The sequence below is a fragment of the Coregonus clupeaformis genome, unplaced genomic scaffold, assembly GCF_020615455.1.
Source record: "Coregonus clupeaformis isolate EN_2021a unplaced genomic scaffold, ASM2061545v1 scaf0007, whole genome shotgun sequence".
NCBI lineage: Eukaryota > Metazoa > Chordata > Actinopteri > Salmoniformes > Salmonidae > Coregonus > Coregonus clupeaformis.
In genome coordinates, this window is record NW_025533462.1 from 1,334,555 (window position 1) to 1,352,176 (window position 17,622).

The following is a 17,622-nucleotide window of genomic DNA, read 5'->3' on the forward strand; positions in this document are numbered from 1 at the left end:
GGAAAAACCAATCCTCAGAGTTGGGGAACAATGTCAGAGCAAAAGGAAGCAAGTTTTCTTCCAGGACAACCTTGTACGTGGCTTATTTCATGCGTCCTTCACAAAGACAAATCTGCCCGACTCCAGCGTTGCTGAAGCACCCCCAGATCATCACCGATCCTCCACCAAATTTCACAGTGGGTGCGAGACACTGTGGCTTGTAGGCCTCTCCAGGTCTTCGTCTAACCATTAGACAACCAGGTGTTGGGCAAAGCTGAAAATTGGACTCATCAGAGAAGATGACCTTACTCCAGTCCTCTACGGTCCAATCCTTATGGTCTTTTGCAAACCTCAGCCTGGCTCTTCTTTGCTTCTCATTGATGAAGGGCTTTTTTCGAGCTTTGCACGACTTCAGCCCTGCCCCTAGGAGCCTGTTTCGAACCGTCCTCGCCGTGCACTTCACCCCAGCTGCCGTTTGCCATTCTTTTTGTAGGTCACTTGATGTCATCCTACGGTTGTTGAGTGACATTCGAATGAGTTGGCGGTCATCCCGGTCAGTAGAGTCGTTTTCGACCATCTGCCGGTCTGTAGCTTTGTTGTCCCCAATGTCTGCTGCTTGACCTTGTTCTTATGAACCGCAGTCTTTGACATTTTAAGGATGGAAGCAACCTGACGCTAACTGTATCCCTCTGCCAGTAAAGCCAGAATTGAACCATTCTTTTCCTCACTCAAAACTTTCCCTTTCAACTCTTTTGGCATGGTCAATAGTTATTTTTTGATTAATATTACTTTGAGGTACTATTAGCATTGTGTTTGCCATCCAGCTGGTCCTATTGCAAGAGGATAGTGATGACCACAGCAGTGGTTTTTATACTTTTCCTCGTTAAATAAGATTTGGTTCAGGTGATCACCTAATCAGTACCTAATTCAGTAGAATGAGGTGTGCCTGTGTTGGAATTCAACAGACACTGGAATGGAATGGCTGTCATACATGTAGAGATGCTGATTGAAGAAAAATTTGTAGTGGTCTCTTAATTTTTTCCAGAGCTGTATATATATATGTGTATGTATATATGTATATGTGTGTGTGTATATGTATGTATGTGTGTGTGAGGGATTTTCAGTACCTTGTTTTTGCAGCAGGACTCCCAAAGGACTTGCACCTCAGTACAAACACCAAACATAACAGAGACGCAAAGTGTTACAACACCAATTGGAGGATTGTTCTGTACCTTGTTGAGGTTTCCAAAGCCCATCCTCTGGATAGCTGCGGTCTTCCACTCGGGCAGGGGGGGAACAAACTGTACGGCGGGGGGCTGTTGCTTCATGACACCAAGAGGTAGGGTGCACAGCACCGCGTCACACTTGTATATGAATGTCTGGGTGGTGGAGCGCGTGTTCACTGCTATGACCTCACAGCCTGGAGATATACACATGGTTAGTCAAACAAGTTTAACAACACACACACACACACACACACACACACACACACACACACACACATAAACAAAAGTGACACACAGATTGACAAACAAAAGACAGCTACCCACACACATCCTGTAAACTTACCAGAGGCGGTGTATCGGACCTGTCGTACTGCTGTGTTCAGTTTGATGTCCAGGCCCTCGGCCAGAGCCACAGGGACACAGGAGTAGCCGTTCCTCACTGTCAGGTGGCTGCCTGTGAACTCAAAGTCATCGTCCTGGACAGGAGAGAGAAAACACAACAAAACATGGGTTATATATGGTTTACAGGGACTAAGGGAGAGAGGGTTATATATGGTTTACAGGGACTAAGGGAGAGAGGGTTATACAGTGGGGGAAAAAAGTATTTAGTCAGCCACCAATTGTGCAAGTTCTCCCACTTAAAAAGATGAGAGGCCTGTAATTTTCATCATAGGTACACGTCAACTATGACAGACAAAATGAGGAGAAAAAATCCAGAAATTCACATTGTAGGATTTTTAATTAATTTATTTGCAAATTATGGTGGAAAATAAGTATTTGGTAAATAACAAAAGTTTCTCAATACTTTGTTATATACCCTTTGTTGGCAATGACACAGGTCAAACGTTTTCTGTAAGTCTTCACAAGGTTTTCACACACTGTTGCTGGTATTTTGGCCCATTCCTCCATGCAGATCTCCTCTAGAGCAGTGATGTTTTGGGGCTGTCGCTGGGCAACACAGACTTTCAACTCCCTCCAAAGATTTTCTATGGGGTTGAGATCTGGAGACTGGCTAGGCCACTCCAGGACCTTGAAATGCTTCTAACGAAGCCACTCCTTCGTTGCCCGGGCGGTGTGTTTGGGATCATTGTCATGCTGAAAGACCCAGCCACGTTTCATCTTCAATGCCCTTGCTGATGGAAGGAGGTTTTCACTCAAAATCTCACGATACATGGCCCCATTCATTCTTTCCTTTACACGGATCAGTCGTCCTGGTCCCTTTGCAGAAAAACAGCCCCAAAGCATGTTGTTTCCACCCCCATGCTTCACAGTAGGTATGGTGTTCTTTGGATGCAACTCAGCATTCTTTGTCTTCCAAACACGACGAGTTGAGTTTTTACCAAAAAGTTATATTTTGGTTTCATCTGATCATATGACATTCTCCCAATCCTCTTCTGGATCATCCAAATGCACTCTAGCAAACTTCAGACGGGCCTGGACATGTACTGGCTTAAGCAGGGGGACACGTCTGGCACTGCAGGATTTGAGTCCCTGGCGGCATAGTGTGTTACTGATGGTAGGCTTTGTTACTTTGGTCCCAGCTCTCTGCAGGTCATTCACTAGGTCCCCCCGTGTGGTTCTGGGATTTTTGCTCACCGTTCTTGTGATCATTTTGACCCCACGGGGTGAGATCTTGTGTGGAACCCCAGATCGAGGGAGATTATCAGTGGTCTTGTATGTCTTCCATTTCCTAATAATTGCTCCCACAGTTGATTTCTTCAAACCAAGCTGCTTACCTATTGCAGATTCAGTCTTCCCAGCCTGGTGCAGGTCTACAATTTTGTTTCTGGTGTCCTTTGACAGCTCTTTGGTCTTGGCCATAGTGGAGTTTGGAGTGTGACTGTTTGAGGTTGTGGACAGGTGTCTTTTATACTGATAACAAGTTCAAACAGGTGCCATTAATACAGATAACGAGTGGAGGACAGAGGAGCCTCTTAAAGAAGAAGTTACAGGTCTGTGAGAGCCAGAAATCTTGCTTGTTTGTAGGTGACCAAATACTTATTTTCCACCATAATTTGCAAATAAATTCATAAAAAATCCTACAATGTGATTTTCTGGATTTTGTTTTCTCAATTTGTCTGTCATAGTTGACGTGTACCTATGATGAAAATTACAGGCCTCTCTCATCTTTTTAAGTGGGAGAACTTGCACAATTGGTGGCTGACTAAATAAGGGAGAGAGGGTTATATATGGTTTACAGGGACTAAGGGAGAGAGGGTTATATATGGTTTACAGGGACTAAGGGAGAGAGGGTTATATATGGTTTACAGGGACTAAGGGAGAGAGGGTTATATATGGTTTACAGGGACTAAGGGAGAGAGGGTTATATATGGTTTACATGGACTAAGGGAGAGAGGGTTATATATGGTTTACAGGGACTAAGGGAGAGAGGGTTATATATGGTTTACAGGGACTAAGGGAGAGAGGGTTATATATGGTTTATAGGGACTAAGGGAGAGAGGGTTATATATGGTTTACAGGGACTAAGGGAGAGAGGGTTATATATGGTTTACAGAGACTAAGGGAGAGAGGGTTATATATGGTTTACAGGGACTAAGGGAGAGAGGGTTATATATGGTTTACAGGGACTAGGGGAGAGAAAACAGCACAACACATCACTACATTTGTCAAAGGCTCAGAATGTGGATTGTGTGGTTTACAGGGACTAGAAAACATTAGAACAGACTCAATGTTGGTTATGTGTGGTTTATGGAGACTATAGCCTGGTGGTTTGAATGGCCTAGATTAAACTGGACCTGGTGTCTAATAGCAGTTTCTAGTAAGTGCATACTGATGTCATCCTCTCTTCTGGTGGGTGAAATCTGATCTAGTGTGGATGTGCATACTAGGAGAGAGAAGTGCCAGGACAAGACAGTTTGGTTTAGTGGAAAGGCAAGCCCCATGCACTGCAAGAAGAAATCTTAAAAAGGTAGACTCAGCGAGATGACGTTGCAACGAGCAGCACCGTAGATAATGAGATGCGCGTGATTCTCACACAGTCACACAGAGTATCTGTGCTTCAAATCAAATCAAACTTTTGTCACATGTGCCGAATACAACAGGTGTAGACCTTACTGTGAAATGCTTACTTACAAGCCCTTAACCAACAATGCAGTTCCAAGAAAGAGTTAAGAAATATTTAACAAATAATAATGTAAATAGTCAGGGTGGCCATTTGATTAATTGTTCAGCAGTCTTATGGCTTGGGGGTAGAAGCTGTTAAGGAGCCTTTTGGTCCTAGACTTGGCACACCGGTACCGCTTGCCGTGCGGTAGCAGAGAGAACAGTCTATGACTTGGCTGACTGGAGTCTTTGACAATTTTTTGGCCTTCCTCTGACACCGCTTAGTATATAGGTCCTGGATGGCAGGAAGCTTGGCCCCAGTGATGTACTGGGCCGTAAGCACTACCCTCTGTAGCGCCTTACGGTCAGATGCCGAGCAGTTGCCATACCAGGCGGTGATGCAACCGGTCAGGATGCTCTCAATGGTGCAGCTGTATAACCTTTTGAGGACCTGGGGACCAATCGCAAATATTTTCAGTCTCCTGAGGGGGAAAAGGTGTTGTCGTGCCCTCTTCACAACTGTCTTGGTGTGTTTGGACCATGATAGTTTGTTGGTGATGTGGACACCAAGGAACTTGAAACTCTTGACCCGCTCCACTACAGCCCCGTCAATGTTAACGGGGGCCTGTTCGGCCTGCCTTTTCCTGTAGTCCACGATCATCTCCCTTTGTCTTGCTCACATTGAGGGAGAGGGTGTTGTCCTGGCACCACACTGCCAGGTCTCTGACCTCCTCCCTATGGGCTGTCTCATCGTTGTCGGTGATCAGGCCTACCACTGTTGTGTCGTCACGTAAGAAAACTAAATTATGGTGCTGGAGTCGTGTTTGGCCACGCAGTCGTGGGTGAACAGAGTACAGGAGGGGACTAAGCACGCACCCCTGAGGGGCCCCAGTGTTGAGGATCAGCCTGGCAGACATGTTGTTGCCTACCCTTACCACCTGGGGGCGGCCCATCAGGAAGTCCAGGATCCAGTTGCAGAGGGAGGTGTTTAGTCCCAAGGTCCTTAGCTTAGTGATGAGCTTTGTGGGCACTATGGTGTTGAACGCTGAGCTGTAGTCAATAAACAGCATTCTCACATAGGTGTTCCTTTTGTCCAGGTGGGAAAGGGCAGTGTGGAGTGCGATTGCTTCATTTGTGGATCTGTTGTGGCGATATGCGAATTGGAGTGAGTCTAGGGTATCCGGGATGATGCTGTTGATGTGAGCCATGACCAGCCTTTCAAAGCACTTCATGGCTACCGACGTCAGTGCTACGGGGCGGTAATAATTTAGGCAGGTTACCTTCGCTTCCTTGGGCACAGGGACTATGGTGGTCTGCTTGAAACATGTAGGTATTACAGACTCGGTCAGGGAGAGGTTGAAAATGTCAGTGAAGGCGCATGCTTTAAGTACACATCCTGGTAATCCGTCTGGCCCCTGTATTGACGCTTTGCCTGTTTAATGGTTCGTCTGAGAGCTTAGCGGGATTTCTTATAAGCGTCCGGATTAGTGTCCCGCTCCTTGAAAGCGGCAGCTCTAGCATTTAGCTCGATGCGGATGTTGCCTGTAATCCATGGCTTCTGGTTGGGATATGTACGTACGGTCACTGTGGGGACGACGTCGTCGATGCACTTATTGATGAAGCCGATGACTGAGGTGGTATACTCCTCAATGCCATTGGATGAATCCCGGAACATATTCCAGCCTGTGCTAGTAAAACAGTCCTGTAGCTTATGGCCTTATACAGCTCATTGAGTGTGGTCTTAGTGCCAGCATCGGTTTGTGGTGGTAAATAGATGGCTACAAATAATATAGATGAGAACTCTCTTGGTAGATAGTCTGGACTACAGCTTATCATAAGGTACTCTACCTCAGGCGAGCAATACTCGAGACTTCTTTAATATTAGACATCGCGCACCAGCTGTTATTGACAAATAGACACACACCCCTGCCTTACCAGACGTAGCTTCTCTGTCCTGACGATGCTACAACCTGGTATCTACTGGTGCAAAACAGTTGACAAGTTTAGCCTCGCGCGCCAACGCTCTTAGCCGTTGCCAGAATTGACCAGATTTTACTTCATGCATGCAACTCATTTCGCTGAGTCAAACTTTAATGAGTGAGTGGGAGTATACCTGGTCCCAGTGCTTGAGCGAGAGGGTGGAGAGGGGTGTGGCGTTGGCGAACTCCAGGTTGGCAAAGTGCCAGTCGAGGATCTGTCTGTCCCGGGACGACAGGTACACGTCACTGTAGAGAGATTATCAGAGGGTTAAAAAAAAGAACGGATGGATGCGAGCATCTAGCCTGGTCCCAGACCTGCCTGTGGCCTGGTCCCAGACCTGCCTGTGGCCTGGGTCTGGTCCCAGACCTGCCTGTGGCCTGGGTCTGGTCCCAGACCTGCCTGTGGCCTGGTCCCAGACCTGCCTGTGGCCTGGTCCCAGACCTGCCTGTGGCCTGGTCCCAGACCTGCCTGTGGCCTGGTCCCAGACCTGCCTGTGGCCTGGTCCCAGACCTGCCTGTGGCCTGGTCCCAGACCTGCCTGTGGCCTGGTCCCAGACCTGTCTGTACTTTAGCCTACTCCATTGTCATTGTAAAGCCAAACATTGGCATGACAATTCCATATAGAGCTGGCAAGAGAGCAGAAACAGACTAGCCCCCAGGCTACAGCACGCCCACGCTTAAAGAACAGGACCACAACAGGCCTTTACGGTGGAGTTGAGGGGTTAAAGTGTTACCTGGGTGGGTTGGCCTCCAGTTCCTGGAGCTTCTCCTCCAGTTTGACCTGCAACTCCACCAGCTCATCATACTCCTACAGGAGACAGGGGACAGCAAGGTATAAGCACTGTGGGACATACAGAGGTGTGTGTACTGGACACTAAGTGATAGTAAGGGAAACAGGGGCATGTATGTACTGCGCTGCACACCCCCCAAAGAGGTTCTAAGTCAAGTAGGAAGGACAGCAGCTTAGTCAGTTTAATGGGCTGACTCACCCTATCCAGATTTCCCACAGTTTCACCACCTACCCCTGCAGCCACGGCCTAACAAATATGTCCAACTAAAACCCCACAGCGTTCGGACCAAGGCTTCCCCGACCCTGACCTAGCCTGTATGTGTATCAAACACACTCTGTGTGGTGTGTGTACACCATTTCCAACCAGACAGACCTGCCTGAGTCACGCCTTAGAAGTTGCTTTTTCAGGAGGCAGTCGACCGAAAGACGACAAGTTCAGACAGCAGCTGTGTTTACGCTTGCCTCCTGAAAATACACTTCTGAGGTGAAGCTTTATCTGCGCAAAAAAATTATACACACCAGGCAAGGCATTAGACCAGTCAAACACATGCTGCTGAAACGGTCGGCTTTGCTTAGAGCTAATACCATTGTCACGACTTATAGCATTTTTTGTCTCTATGGGGCAAATCCTAAAATTCTATTTAAGTCGAATTCTCACTTAAGTCGTGCGTTGATGTCAATGGGAGGCTGAGTGAAAATTGGACTTAAGTGAAAGTTAGGTATCAAGTACACTTCTTTGTCCTTGTCTTAATGGCCCAAATCCAATCTATCCATTTGCTATGCTAACATTATTTCTGGTAAAGCTCTTAGGCTGCGTTAAAAACAGGCAGCCCAACTCTTGATTATTTTTCCACTAATTAGTCTTTTGGGCAAACGATCTGAATTAGGCTGAATTAGAACACCTCAGTCTATTGGACGTTACCAGACAAAAGAACACATCAGTGATTATATGTGCCATTGAGAAAGAGGGATACTTTTTAAAAATGAAAAACAGATTGAGATTACAATGCCAAAGGGCCAAACACTTACTGGATGACCATCTCCAGGGCCTGTCCCAGAGACACAGGCCAACGATCTGAATTAGGCTGCCGGTGTTAACGAAGCCATAGTGTGACAGACAGTAGGCTATAGTCATTAGTCTCTATATTTCCCCTTGCAAATTAGTTTACTCAAATCAAGAAAATACTTGAATGGAGGAGAGACTAACAACCACAACAATTACAATGGAATGTCTTCATGGAAAGTAAATCAACAGCGAGAGGTATACAGACTAGGCCTTTACTATAGCTGCAGGCCATTCTGCTAGTCAAGCTGCTATTGGGAGTCCCTGTCCACAGAAAACATATTCTGATAATCGCACGAAAGTGGCTTAAAATTGATGCGATTCAAAACACATACATTGAGAACGCCTTTAATTGAATCAAATTGTGTCTGGAGGCTAGAAATAGGTGATTGCTCCTGCTAACAACTCCAGCTGTTAGATTTATGGCTTATCCACACAGTGTGAGAGTCTGGAGAAAGTACCACACCTCACAGGAATGGAATTAGTTTGTTTTGGAAAAACAACTAAGCAAACAGGAAAGTAATCAAAGTAATGTGGCATTAACTGCTTGCAGCTTGAAGCCATTTGTACGGAACAAGTCAATTGAGGTGATGAGGATTTCAATTCCATTTTGTTCCTATCCACTCCAAAAACCAACATCATCAATCATCCCATAATCTAGTTTTATCCATACCTCCATCTATCCTTCCTCTCTGCCTCTACAGTAGGGTGGTGTGACCGAGAACGTGAGTGGTTGACTTGTGGTCTCACCTTGCAGAGTGCAGTCAGGTCGCGGTGCTTGCTCTTGACCAGGAACTCGGCGGTGATGTCTCTGGGGGGCTTGACCTCGCTGGCCTCCTTGTGCTGCTGATACAGCTCTTTCACCCTCTCCTTGGTACCCACCATCTGACGAAATGAGGGAAAGCGAGAAAGGTAGATATACAAAGGAGGAGAAAACAGATTAAAAGGAGGGACAGAGTAAATCTACACGCAAGCTACTCGTCGTTCTTTTGACCTCTGAGATACAGTGGATCTCATGGTCACCTTGTTCAACAGCTCCTTGAGATCCTCTTGGGTCTTGACGATCTTCTTCCAGTGCTCTATCTGCTCATCTTTCACATGTTTCTCCTGCAACCTATTGGACATTACCAGACAAAAGAACACCTCAGTCTATTGGACGTTACCAGACAAAAGAACACATCAGTGATTATATGTGCCAATGAGAAAGAGGGATACTTTTTTTATGAAAAACAACACACAACCACTGTCACAGAATTTGTACAAGTTGCTTGGCCGTTAATCTCTAGTGGACAGATTCAGCACGTAAATCGAAGAATCTGTCGCGACGGGATGGAATGCGTAGGATAAGCAGCAGTAGTTCTGGTGTTTGGGTTTTCCACACTGATTATTTGGGCATATCAGGATTGGGTGAAAGCGGTGCTTAAACACTTCAACTGAAGGGGAACTCCCAATTTCTAACACGTATGGATGGACCCAGAACTAAATCACACGGCTGACCAAATTACACTAGATTGTTCTGGGTTAACTGAGATTACCTGGCCAAAGGGCCAAACACTTACTGGATGACCACCTCCAGGGCCTGTCCCAGAGACACAGGCTTGTTGTTAAGGAAGTTGAAGTCCAGCTGGTGGCTGAGGTAGGAGGTGGCCTCCAGCAGACGGTTAAACTCCTGCTCCACCATCTCATCCTTCTCCTTGGGCACCTGGGGGAGCAGTCAGTAATACAATGACGTGTTAAGAATCAACCATAGGATTACAGCATTTGATACTAACAATTTGACGTCAATCATGAACATGAAGTTAGCAGGGAGGGCGGTCCAATTTAGAAAGCAATCCTTATTTTCTCTATAAAGAGAAGCTGACCTAGGAGGTATTGTTTACCATTAAGGTATCGATTCGGAAGGGGAAAAAATGACTGACTACAAACATACTACAGCCAACTGAACCATAGACAGACACTCAAGAACAGACCCAGTTCTATTACGGTCTACTACACAGTTGCTTCATTGGAAACTGACAGCTGATTTGACATTAATATGAACAATAGGTGAACAATGTTATCATGTAGTACCACAATCCCAAAACAATACATACACTTGTGCATCGTTCGCCCTTTAGCAGTCAGCCAGGAGATGAACCAGGAGATGAACGCAGGAGGGATTGAGGCCGGGGGTCAAATAAATAACAAATTAGATAAACAAACACAAACTTAACATTGAACAGATTTACATACACTTGAAAATGACACTCAGTTGCACGTGGAGTGGGGCGCGACCGGCTGCCTTATGCCTGACTACCACCTCTGTGAAATGGGTCATATTCATTAGGCACCAACTGGAAGAAAATGGACTGAAACAGTGAGGGACTACCTCAACTTGTCTAATAAGAAAAAGGCTCATTTCCATTTTCCATTGCAAAATGTTTTGCCATAATGAATACAACCCTGGCCTGAAAATAACCCCAAACATCCTACTGCTGCTTGATAGAGAGGGGGGAGAAAATAATAGTTCAAAGGACACTGCTGTTTATTTCCAGTCGAACAGTATTACATTTGGAGAGTCCGGTCTCAACCCGGAGAGGGCTGAGCTGTTGGATGATGCTAGGCTAAGCGGCTAACTGAATCCACCCTGCTAAGCGGCTAACTGAATCCACCCTGCTAAGCGGCCAACTAAATCCACCCTGCTAAGCGGCTAACTGAATCCACCCTACTAAGCGGCTAACTGAATCCACCCTACTAAGCGGCTAACTGAATCCACCCTGCTAAGCGGCTAACTGAATCCACCCTGCTAAGCGGCTAACTGAATCCACCCTGCTAAGCGGCTAACTGAATCCACCCTGCTAAGCGGCTAACTGAATCCACCCTACTAAGCGGCTAACTGAATCCACCCTGCTAAGCGGCTAACTGAATCCACCCTGCTAAGCAGCTAAATGAATCCACCCTGCTAAGCGGCTAAATGAATCCACCCTGCTAAGCGGCTAACTGAATCCACCCTGCTAAGCAGCTAAATGAATCCACCCTGCTAAGCAGCTAAATGAATCCACCCTGATAAGCGGCTAAATGAATCCACCCTGCGGACAAAGTGAAGGGCCCTGCTAACACAGCACATAGTGGTTCAGCACAGGAGGTAAATAACAAATGGAGCAAGTTAACATGGGGGAACGAGAACCAAATAGTGATGTATACAATAGTAGGTTACAATGGTAGAAAGTTGCGTTTGGGGTGAGCAGACATTTCAACTGCTGAAATCGAGCATGCTTGCACGAGACACCAACACGCCAATGTAGGCCTAATATGACAATTCATTTTCTTATAATGTTCTATCTACATGCAGGCATTTCACTCAACTGCAGCCTAAACCTCATAACGCAAAGTAAGTTAACCAAATAGTTAGCGATGCAGCACTCACAGCTTGACCGTTGGCTTCGTACAGAGGGCACTTCTGTTTAATCTTGGCCAGCTCCATGTTGACCTGCTTACTGACCACTGCCATGGGATTCCCTCCTAGAACACACCAGATAGAACATCAGGATATAGGCCTACACAACCATAGAACCATCACATAGCCTATATTACAACTACAAGGAATGTCATTGATTACTAGCCTGGCAGTTCACTTGATGATGACTATTGCGTATAACTTTGGAGGTCTTTTCACTTTCATCCTCCCTCGCTTTTCTCTTTTTGCTTACTTCGGCATCAGGCTCAGAGAACTGCTGTGCTAAGCTTAACGTTTTAGGCCTGGGGTCAGTGAAAAATAGCGTCTGAACACTCAAAGTGGACACACCAGAAAGCTACAGTTGGTGTTTTCTGGAGTATATTTTCCAAAGATTAGCAATGTAAGTACACATGATACAGTGAGGGAAAAAAGTATTTGATCCCCTACTGATTTTGTACGTTTGCCCACTGACAAAGAAATGATCAGTCTATAATTTTAATGGTAGGTTTATTTGAACAGTGAGAGACAGATAACAACAACAAAATCCAGAAAAACGCATGTCAAAAATTTTATAAATTGATTTGCATTTTAATGAGGGAAATAAGTATTTCACCCCCTCTCAATCAGAAAGATTTCTGCCTCACAGGTGTCTTTTATACAGGTAACGAGCTGAGATTAGGAGCACTCTTAGAAGCAATCAATCAATCAGATTCCAAACTCTCCACCATGGCCAAGACCAAAGAGCTCTCCAAGGATGTCAGGGACAAGATTGTAGACCAACACAAGGCTGGAATGGGCTACAAGACCATCGCCAAGCAGCTTGGTGAGAAGTTGACAACAGTTGGTGTGATTATTCGCAAATGGAAGAAACACAAAAGAACTGTCAATCTCCATCGGCCTGGGGCTCCATGCAAGATCTCACCTCGTGGAGTTGCAATGATCATGAGAACAGTGAGGAATCAGCCCAGAACTACACGGGAGGATCTTGTCAATGATCTCAAGGCAGCTGGGACCATAGTCACCAAGAAAACAATTGGTAACACACTACGCCGTGAAGGACTGAAATCCTGCAGTGCCCGCAAGGTCCCCCCTGCTCAAGAAAGCACATATACAGGCCCGTCTGAAGTTTGCCAATGAACATCTGAATGATTCAGAGGAGAACTGGGTGAAAGTGTTGTGGTCAGATGAGACCAAAATCGAGCTCTTTGGCATCAACTCAACTCGCCGTGTTTGGAGGAGGAGGAATGCTGCCTATGACCCCAAGAACACCATCCCCACCGTCAAACATGGAGGTGGAAACATTATGCTTTGAGGGTGTTTTTCTGCTAAGGGGACAGGACAACTTCACCGCATCAAAGGGACGATGGACGGGGCCATGTACCGTCAAATCTTGGGTGAGAACCTCCTTCCCTCAGCCAGGGCATTGAAAATGGGTCGTGGATGGGTATTCCAGCATGACAATGACCCAAAACACACGGCCAAGGCAACAAAGGAGTGGCTCAAGAAGAAGCACATTAAGGTCCTGGAGTGGCCTAGCCAGTCTCCAGACCTTAATCCCATAGAAGATCTGTGGAGGGAGCAGAAGGCTCGAGTTGCCAAACGTCAGCCTCAAAACCTTAATGACTTGGAGAAGATCTGCAAAGAGGAGTTGGACAAAAAAATCCCTCCTGAGATGTGTGCAAACCTGGTGCAAACTACAAGAAACGTCTGACCTCTGTGATTGCCAACAAGGGTTTTGCCACCAAGTACTAAATCATGTTTTGCAGAGGGGTCAAATACTTATTTCCCTCATTTGAAATGCAAATCAATTTATAGCATTTTTGACATGCGTTTTTCTGGAGTTTTTTGTTGTTCTGTCTCTCACTGTTCAAATAAACCTCCCATTGAAATTGTGGACTGATCGTGTCTTTGTCGGTGGGCAGACGTGCAGAATCAGCAGGGGATTAAATACTTTTTCCCCTCACTGTATACATATATATGTGTATGTATGTGTGTATATATATATATAAATAATAATATATATAAATAATAATATATATATATATATATACACACATACATACACACACACATATATACATACATATATATATACTGAGATCATGTGACACTTAGATTGCACACAGGTGGACTTTATTTAACTAATTATGTGACTTCTGAAGGTAATTGGTTGCACCAGATCTTATTTAGGGGCTTCATAGCAAAGGGGGTGAATACATATGCACGCACCACTTTTCCGTTATTTATTTTTTTGAATTGTTTGAAAGAAGTTATGTCTTTTCATTTCACTTCACCAATTTGGACTATTTTGTGTATGTCCATTACATGAAATCCAAATAAAAATCCATTTAAATTACAGGTTGTAATGCAACAAAATAGGAAAACGCCAAGAGGGATGAATACTTTTGCAAGGCACTGTAAATGACTAATGTAAAATACTCTGAATAGACGAGTAGTATGAAAATAAGAGCGTCTGCTAAATGACTAAAATGTAATGTAAAATATATTATGATCGCACAACAAGCTGAATATGACCAAACTTGGTATCTTTTGAAACACATCTGTGGAATCTCATCGTTCTATCCAATAGTAGTTTTTATAGGAGAAAAGTGGTGAACAAGTATTGTTTTGCCTGTCCAATCCTTTTCATTCAGCCTACATTTGATGAGACTACATTGAAAAGGTCAACACCACCCTCTGCTGGTGAGAAGCTGTCATAGCAGGAACACTGACGAATTCACAGTAGAGGTATTAGTCAATAGATCATTCAAAGTAAATTGTTCCTTGATAATAGGTGAGAGGAATTTGCGGCCAACTGGAAATGACTGTTCAACGTGACTTTCAATCATCTACATCCACACCTGTACATGTATGTAATAGTTTGTGTCTATAAAATGTTTGCATGTCTCTGGTTCATCCTTACTAGAATGCAAAATTCTGTAAAATTTCACCGGTTTTCTAAAAATCCCAGTTGGAGGATTCCTGGATTTCATGCTTATTCCCCACTGATTCCGGGGATCTTCCCATCTGGATTTCCAGAAAACCTGGTATTTTTGGGAGAGTTAACAGAATTTCACAACCCTAATCCTTACCCAGTCCCGTCACCACCATGGCCCCCAGATCAGCCACGTAGTTGCCCTTCCGGAACGTGGCCACTCTCCCCCCAACGCGGTCCTGAGAGGAGACAACCATATCACACAACTACCACAGTGAAGAGGAAAACCTTTAGCTGTTACACCAGGCTGGTCAGTATCACTGGATTAGCTAATGGGTAGATGTAGGGCGTGTTCAATTGGCACAAAACAGAAGAAAACTGTCAAAGGCGGAGCGAAACAGACTATCTGAGCTTATCCAATAAGAATTATTTTATTTGTTTTTCTATGGTGTGCCCCAATGTACATGACCCTCTTTATTGTGCTCGTGTTGACATGTGATGTGCTGTTGACCCACCCTGGCCTCCAGTACTGTCACGTCCATGCCGAAACTCTGCAGCTGCCGCGCGGCCGCCAGCCCAGACACACCCCCTCCGATGATGATCACCTTCCCAGTCTTCTTTGCTGCAGGGACACAGGGAAACCAGAGTGGTTGACAATCACATCATAGTAATGGGGGATGAAATCGATAGTTGCATATTGCAATATTATTTTTGGACGATATTATATTGATACTTTGGCTCCAAGTATCATTTCTTTTTTTTTTGTTGTTAGCTAGCGATAGCCGTCTGTACCTGTGCCAAAACTCTGGTATTTTTCATCCTATCGCTTGTTCTCCATCTTCTTTTTAAATAGTGAGTCAACATGTTTTCAGCATTTGTATTTCCCTGACAGATCAAAACTCTTTCTCTTGTCTCTCTGCAGCAGACATATAGTGAGCAATTTTTCATCGCAATAAAATTACAGTATCGAATTGCAATACATATAGAATCGTAATACATGTTGTATCAGCGCCTATGTATCGTGATAAAATCGTATCTTTAAGTCCCTGGCAATTCCCAGCCCTACCACATAACCAGTTATTTTGACACACACATTGCTAAAAAAATACTTATTTTCACGTCATACAGTATCTGAGGGTATGCTTCAGGAAAATACCTATATATGCAGTGTTTTCCACTAGCACCGGCTGTCGGCTATACAGCCGATTACAGACACATTTTCAGCCAGGTACTTTTTCCACTTAAATTAACTAGGCTACTTTTCAATTAGCGAGTCAGAAAAGTCTGCAGAGCCCTCTCCCGCTAGAATGAACAATATGCATCTTCTAGCGATCTATTGATAGGCAAAGTGAGCGATGACAGGGAAACACTGCTGGTTTGACAGTCTGCTGTCTGTCCCGACTCTCTGTACCTGGATGTGTGCATTATGTGTGTTGTGGTTGTAGTCAAATGTCTTTACACAGAGGGAGAGAGCATGAATTTGCACGTCCCATATAATGTGGTAACGATGATTCAAAATCCACTTAGCCTATTGTTTTCTGGCACATTCATTTACTTTCTTTCGCGTGCAGGGTCCCAAAATAACAATGGCCCGCTGGTCAGGGCCAGTAAAAACATGTGTCAGGCCAGTGGATCTCGTCAGTCACTGGCCCAAAAGGGCCACTAACTTTTCAGCGCATCTTTGCATTCCGGTTGAACATTTTACCTGCTCATTCGCAGTCTACCATTGAAAATAATTGAAGACTACATGCGTAAATGTCATGCAATTTATATTTGAGCAATATGATTGGCCGTTAATTCAAGCATCACCACGCTCCCGCAAGAGCAATACATGAGTTGATGCCTTCACACAGCACACGCAAGCTGTCCAGAACAAAAAGAAGCACCCAACTCGCTGAGCTTATTTATTTTAGGGAAAGTGATTTACAAAAGTTAACCTTCAATAGTGAAAATACTAGCAATATGCTGGCTACTGTTGATAGTTTGCAAAAAGAACGCTACAAAAACACACCTAGCATTCCTCTTGGCTAGCCTAGTGTAGCCATGTCGATCAAGCAATAAGGCCCGAGGGGGTGTGGTATATGGCCAATATACCACGGCTAAGGGCTGTTCTTCAGTGGAGGTGCCTTATTGCTATTATAAACTGGTTTCCAAAGTAATTAGAGCAGTAAAAATAAATGTTTTGTCATACCCGTGGTATACGGTCTGATATACCATGGCTGTCAGCCAATCAGCACTCAGGGCTCGAACCACCCAGTTTATGATATCTCTTTTGGAAATTTGTCTTAAAGGGGCAGCATCCTATTTTCAAAATGAAGGCAATTAATACAATGCAATTCAAATGAATAGAGTAATGACTTGCATTGTAAAATGATTACACAGCTTTTTAATACATATCATAATAACCAAATGTAGCCTATTAATAGCTGAATATAGAGAGAAAGCTTGCCAACATATAGGCCCCCCAATGCATTTAAGAACTACACTATGTCCGGGCCTGTAGAAATTCTGTTCGGGCCAGTAGATTTTTGGCCAGTGAGAAAAAAAGTTACCGTTGGACTCTGGCGTTTCATATGCAGCCATGGAGTGGAGGCGTAAAGGCTATTTACTGCGCTTCGATTGACAAACAGCAACCTTGACTAGTTTATACAAGGTGTGGATCTGACCGATCTCATATATCCTTGCCAATTCTTAAATCATACAACGTAGTTATATGTCCATGGTATCGCATCGGGACATTTAATCTGAAGATCTCACTTGTATTTTTGTTATGAAGTCCATCAGGACTTGCCAGACAGTGACGTTAAAGTGAGTGACCCGTCAGTAGCCTACTGAATTGCATCGGTAAGAGAGCTGTTCATTTGGCTCCCTCATTTGCATACTGGTAGGCTTTTTGTCGCTCATCTGCAGATAAATGATGAAAACAGAGGCAGATGGTGAATCCTCCTTACTGCAGAAACAATAGGTAGGCTAGTGGAGAGAGAGCCTCACTCTGGTCCAAAATATTATAAAAGAAAACAGATTGAATTGTTTTAAAAGCTAAATGATACATATATGGTATTTTCAGATATTGATAAAGGTCTACTGATTTAATCAAAGTGTTGACAATGGAGTAATCAACTGTTGCTTTCTGTGTAGCAAAACCCATGTT

General features: G+C 44.5%; 1 protein-coding gene across 5 annotated transcripts in view; it reads right to left on the reverse strand.

Moving 5' to 3' along the window:
* Positions 1 to 17,622, reverse strand: part of LOC121538976 (lysine-specific histone demethylase 1A) — a 41,737-nt gene that overhangs the window by 20,600 nt on the left and 3,515 nt on the right. For all 5 annotated transcript variants that reach the window (XM_041847137.2, XM_041847135.2, XM_041847136.2 and 2 more), the window contains 11 exons: positions 14,987 to 15,093; positions 14,629 to 14,710; positions 11,507 to 11,601; positions 10,194 to 10,211; positions 9,660 to 9,802; positions 9,124 to 9,214; positions 8,851 to 8,985; positions 6,982 to 7,055; positions 6,382 to 6,493; positions 1,549 to 1,681; positions 1,212 to 1,399 (listed from right to left, as the gene is read on the reverse strand). In XM_041847137.2, coding sequence (XP_041703071.1) covers positions 1,212 to 1,399; positions 1,549 to 1,681; positions 6,382 to 6,493; positions 6,982 to 7,055; positions 8,851 to 8,985; positions 9,124 to 9,214; positions 9,660 to 9,802; positions 10,194 to 10,211; positions 11,507 to 11,601; positions 14,629 to 14,710; positions 14,987 to 15,093 — 1,178 coding nt within the window. The remainder of the gene's footprint in view (positions 1 to 1,211; positions 1,400 to 1,548; positions 1,682 to 6,381; positions 6,494 to 6,981; positions 7,056 to 8,850; positions 8,986 to 9,123; positions 9,215 to 9,659; positions 9,803 to 10,193; positions 10,212 to 11,506; positions 11,602 to 14,628; positions 14,711 to 14,986; positions 15,094 to 17,622) is intronic.